The 6,000-nt window shown below is 42.9% G+C and overlaps 1 protein-coding gene across 1 annotated transcript in view; it reads left to right on the top strand.

Annotated features, from left to right (window-relative positions):
• The window catches only part of LOC143733302 (receptor-type tyrosine-protein phosphatase mu-like), a 325,940-nt gene that overhangs the window by 298,336 nt on the left and 21,604 nt on the right, over positions 1-6,000 (top strand). Inside the window, exons 29-30 of the mRNA XM_077224964.1 lie at positions 1-35; positions 3,498-3,629. The exon at positions 1-35 is cut by the window's left edge and continues 139 nt beyond it. Of these exons, the coding sequence (XP_077081079.1) occupies positions 1-35; positions 3,498-3,629 (167 nt within the window). The remainder of the gene's footprint in view (positions 36-3,497; positions 3,630-6,000) is intronic.

Genomic DNA, 6,000 nt, shown 5'->3' with positions numbered 1-6,000 from the left:
AGAGCAGCAACTACATCAACGCCGCGCTCATGGACGTACGGCAATGAAACTGAGATTCATACATAATCTGCAAGCTGAATAAATAAGCGTTCCATTAATGTATGGCTTGTGAGGATAGGACAATATTTGGTCGAGTTATTTTTTAAAATCTGAGAATATCAAGGTGCAAAAAAATCAAAACATTGAGAAAATTTCCTTTAAATTTGTGCATTTATGGGCGATTTTGCTGCATCCACTCACAATTTTTTTTTATATATATATTTACGGTAGGATATTTACAAAATATCTTCATGGAACATGATCTTTACTTATTATCCTAATGATTTTTGGCATAAAAGACAAATCGATAATTTTGACCCATACAATGTATTGTTGGTTATAGCCACAAATATACCCGTGCGACTCGTGACTGGTTTTGTGGAATCTCACTCATCCAGAATCCCAGAATAACCAGTAGCGAGTGCATCCTTACGGAGAGACTCAGGAAGAGTTTCTGAATGTTAGTGGAGACATTTATGTAGTTGTTGTGGAGTTACATTGATCATCTCATCATCATGTTGAATTTCTACACAAGTGTCCACAGTTCCGGAGGTGTTTATAAGACAGCGGTGACATGTTCTGGTCAATAGTGTTCAGTGCTCGTCTGTGCTCCACGACAGAACAGTTTCAGGCTTTGCTGGATCTTCTGCCGTTGCGTTAGAACTGGTCACTGTTGGCGCTCGAAAACCGAATGCCGGCTGGTGTGTGTAAACGTGCAGATTAAGAGCCGGTAATATTACAAACGTGCAGATTAAGGGCCGGTAATGTTATAAACGTGCAGAATAAGGGCCGGTAATATTATAACCGTGCAGATTAAGAGCCGGTAATATTATAACCGTGCAGATTAAGAGCCGTTAATATTATAACCGTGCAGATTAAGGGCCGGTAATGTTATAAACGTGCAGATTAAGAGCCGGTAATATTATAATAAGATCGTCTTCATACGTCAGAAGGAGAGATTTCCATTACACGAGAGTAGATGTTAAAACTTCATGCTGATTTGTACTCGGCTTTCGCCAAGATAAGCACCAACTAAGACATAGCTTTACAGTAAACTATGCTTCTCCAACCATTTACGCTTCTTTGCATATGGTGATGTAAATCTCCTTCTGTCTAGTGGTAACACGCGTCAGCACACACAACGGCTGCAACCACAGTGCGGTCCCCCCATAACAACCCTCTGGATTGAGTAGAATAGGGGACATCTCTAGGGTCGTCAAGTGGGCACCTTCCGTCCTCAGTGTTTCGTCGACTAGCCCACGACACCTCAAGAGGGCTCGACAGTGACTCTGGCGTCCCAGAGTCACCCCCCTCCGTCCCCCACTCAACTCAGCCCAGCTTACTGACCTCTACATCCCTCCTGCTGCTGAGACCTAACCACAATCTCACAATCTCTCCACAACCCAACCATACGCGCCGACCCGTTTGACTAAGGCTGTCGAGCCCCACTGGTGCGTTAATATGCAGTTTCAGTGGCAACGGTTCCGTATGGCATACTACCGCAAAACACAATATCTGTCCAAATACCCCTCATTCACGCAATATACACAGGAACGTAATGACTGTAAATACTATACAACCTCTACAAATAAACCAACAGACTCTTCAAGTTTTCAAGAATTCTACGAAACTGTAGCATGGCGGCCTGTACACAGCCAGCTAGAATCTTTCCGTCTCAACCACAGCCAGTTGCTGCTCCTTTCTGCTTCAAGTTCTTTACTGTGCGACGCAACTCTTGGCCACTGAATCCGACGTCTCTGTGGAGCCGGGTTGTAGAGTGTGCCACAAAATTTCGACAACCCACTTCCACTGGATAAACCTGGACTCTCCATCCTCGCTGTTCTGCTTCACTGGCCAGATGAGCATACCGCAGTTTCTTCCTCTCATATGCCTCATCTACCGCATCCTCCCATGGCACTGTTAACTCTATCAGTTGAACAATGTGTGCTGATCCAGACCACAAAACAATATCTGGTCGTAGGTTAGTGGTGGCAATCTCAGGTGGAAAAATAAGCCGTTGATCAAGATCAGCCAGCATCTTCCAGTCCCTAGCAGCTTCCAGTTGTCCTGGGCGAGAATTGGTGTTAGCACCTTTTCTTGGTGGTTGCTCGCCTGGGCGGAGGAGTACTTGGTCATGACGCCAAGTAAACCGACCTTGGCTAAGAGCCACCTTACATCCTGTCAAAATGTGCCTTAATGTGGCAGGTGATGAACACAAAGGACAAGAGGGATCCTCTCCTACCCAGAGGTTTAGGTTCTGCGGTGATGGGAGAACATCATATGTCGACCTGATAAGGAAACTGATCCTACTCTCTTCCATTGACCAAAGGTCTTGCCAGCCCATTTTGCGTTGTTCCACACTCTCCCATCTCATCCACTATCCCTGCTTGGCCTGGGAAATGGCCTTTATACACCTCATTCTCTCCTCCTGCTTTCACACCTCGTTGACTACCAGCTTCCTCCTTTGAGCTGGGCCTGCCTTGTGCCATTTAGGAGGAGCTAAACTGAGCCCAAAACCCCCTCTTTCATGCTGTACCTGTCCCACGATATCCCCAATTTGAAGGTCAGCCTTTGCCTCTACTACAGATTTCTTTGCTGACCACTTTCTACCAGTTTTTACCACAGGGGCTGCCTCCCTTACACATTTGTTGCGTGACTCAGCTAAAGTCATTTCCAGTCTGACCTTGGCACACAAACTCCTCGGTTAAAGCAGAGACTGGCAGCTGCAATACTCCTTTACTATAAAGTCCCACTCTGCTGAGGCAGCGTGGAACTCGCAACCGTTTCCTGATGTATGAACTTATTAACGCTTCCAGCTTATCCACTGTTGTCAGAGAAATCTCGTACACAGTCAGTGGCCACAGCAACCTCGGCAGTAAACCAAACTGAAAGCACCAGAGTTTTAGTTTGCCTGGTAGAGCACAGCTGTTTATGCTCTTCAACCCTTCCACTGCTTGTCGTCTAACTTCTCCCACTCGAACTGTGTCCTTTAGATCCCCATCGTACCATCTCCCTAGACTCTTCACTGGCTTCTCAGAAACTGTTGGTATTGCCTCACCATTAATGAAGAATGTTTTATCTACTACCTTTCCTTTAACTATCGAGATGCTCCTTGATTTAGAGGGCTTAAATTGCATTCGTGCCCATTCGAAATTATCTGTTAACTTCCCCAATAACCGATTAGTGCAGGCTACTGTTGTAATCTGATCGGTTTATTTTTAGACATGCTTGCAGAGAAAAGCTCACAAAAAAAGAGTTACTGAGTTTCACTTTTAACGTTTTCTGGGTAGAAGCGGCCGATTACAGCACTTACACACGGAAAAAGTCATATTTTCATGATTTGTCCCCTTTAAAGCAAATTAAAACAGTAGATCATAATGGCGCTCGCAACTCCAATGTTAATGGGTTCGATTCTCAGGGAATGTCAGTCTCACCTCTCGGTTGTGTTTCTCTCTCAGAGCTACAAGCAGCCGTCTGCGTTCATCGTTACCCAGCATCCTTTGCCCAACACAGTGAAGGATTTCTGGCGGCTGGTTCTGGACTATCACTGCACGTCTATCGTCATGCTGAACGACGTGGACCCCGCTCAGGTCAGTCTGAACATCTGGAGGATAAACACGCAACATGATTTCAAAAGCATCTCACTGGTTCACTCTAAAAAACACTGGGTTAAAAACAACCCAATTTGGGTGATTTTCAACCCAAGGGCTGGGTAAATATTGGACGGAACACATGTTGGGTTAATTTTACCCAGCAAATTGGGTTGTTGATTTAACCCAGCATTATGGGTTGATTTTACCCAGCATACTGGGTCGATTCATTTTTACCATAGTACTAGCTTCTTCTTTTTTTTTTACTTCATACATGAATTAATGTTTACGTATTAACTTAAGTCCTCTAAACTATTTTAAATAAATACTCCACACAACCACTGGTTTGCATGATAATTTCTTAATATTTTTATCATATTTTAGAGTATAGCATATTTTATATAGTTTTGAATACATATTACATACATTTAAGCTTGTTTAACACATATTAGAAGTAAAAATTAAATGTTTAGAAGTAATTGGGGTGTAATGGCCCAGTCTCTGTTGTGCCGTTTCCTCTGTAACGTCTCTGGATCTCGTGAGCTTGAGTCGTGTTCAGCGGAGGAACTTATAACCTCAGACCGCAGAAATATGCTGTGACTCCATAACCTGTCCATAAACAATCCGTGTACAGTTCTGACAACATATTTTAACATCCTAAGTATTTATATTCTGTATCTTTTTTTTATGTAATCATAAAATGTTATGCAAGGCATCAGGCGTTTCTATCCTGCGAAAAGATCGACGCGACACTCGTGACTCACATCGCGCCCCTGTTTGTTGCTTTGCATAAAATTAAATGATATACAGAACAAAAACTTATTTATAGATAAAGTAAAATGTACACAAAATGTATTTTACTGAAGACGTGCACCAAACTGACGGAGCTGCACTGCCCTCTCCTGAAGAGGTCGAAAAAGCCCACGATAAATATCTCAATCTCTGGGTTGTTACGTCTGATCCAGGATCTGGATAACACAAAATCTACCCAAACACTGGGTTGTTACATCCGACCCTGATTCTGAGTAACACAAAAACTACCCAAACATTGGGTTGTTACGTCTGACCCGGGTTCTGGGAAACACAAAAACCACCCAAACATTGGGTTGTTACGTCTGACAAAGGTTCTGGGTAACACAAAAACTACCCAAACATTGGGTTGTTCCGTCTGACCCGGGTTCTGGGAAACACAAAAACTACTCAAACACTGGGTTGTTACGTCTGACCCAGGATCTGGGTAACACAAAAACTACCCAAACATTGGGTTGTTATGTTTGACCCAGGATCTGGGTAACACAAAAACTACACAAACATTGGGTTGTTACGTCTGACCCGGGTTCTGGGAAACACAAAAACTACCCAAAACACTGTGTTGTTACGTTTGATCCAGGATTGGGGTTACACAAAAACTACCCAAACACTGAAAGAGTAACCCAAAAAATGTACCCAAAAGGCTTAACCCAGGATTTGGGTAGAAAAAAGAACCCAAGATGTTTTAGAAAGAGTTTTGAAGGCGGGCTCTGTTGAGGAGCGAGGGATGGTGGGCCGTGAGGAAGTATTCTGACAGAATGATAAATAATGAACGGTGACGGGTCGCTCACAGAGGGAAGTGTGTGTGTGTGTGTGTGTGTGTGTGTGTGTGTGTGTGTGTGTGTGTGTGTGTGTGTGTGTGTGTGTGTGTGTGTGTGTGTGTGTGTGTGTGTGTGTGTGTGTGTGTGTGTGTGTGTGGGAGACAGTGATTGAGATTCATGTGTGTGTGTCTGTAGGGAAGGAAGCCTCGGGCTCTGTCAGAACAGCCCCGGATCAAAGCGCATGAGAGTCTAAAGCCCATAAAGCCCTGAGCAAACACACACACACACACACACACACACACACACAGATCCTCACACTCATCCTGTGTTTGCTCTTAACTGACCTCAGAGTGATCAGAAGAACCAACGTTTCACACACACTGCACGTTCAACATGTTTAAGAAGTGCAGAATCAAATAATCCAGGCAAAAGAAAAAATTTATTATTTCAATGCATGAAAAAACACATGAATAATTATTATTCAGAGATTTGAATTGATTCATTGAAATAGACAGTTTGAACTGATTCTCTGAAATGAATCAAACTAACCGACTCTTTTTCTGCTGAAGTTTAAATGAAAGACTCTATTCTCTCATTTTCATTTATATGCACCTGTATAACAATATAGTCATAAACAGCAATGTTTACCTACTGATATTTACTACAAATTTAATGCATGGAAAAAATCTCATTTGAAAGAGTTTTGAGTTGATTCATTGAAACTGATTCATTGAAATTACCAACTGTTCTGTTGAAGATTTGAATCGATTCAATAAAATAGGAAAGTTTGATCTGATACA

Source organism: Siphateles boraxobius, unplaced genomic scaffold (genome assembly GCF_051911475.1).
Source record: "Siphateles boraxobius isolate OS27281-9 unplaced genomic scaffold, OSU_SipBor_1 96, whole genome shotgun sequence".
Lineage (NCBI taxonomy): Eukaryota > Metazoa > Chordata > Actinopteri > Cypriniformes > Leuciscidae > Siphateles > Siphateles boraxobius.
The sequence above is the reverse complement of the archived record's forward strand: the minus strand, read 5'-3'. Positions and strand labels throughout refer to the sequence as shown.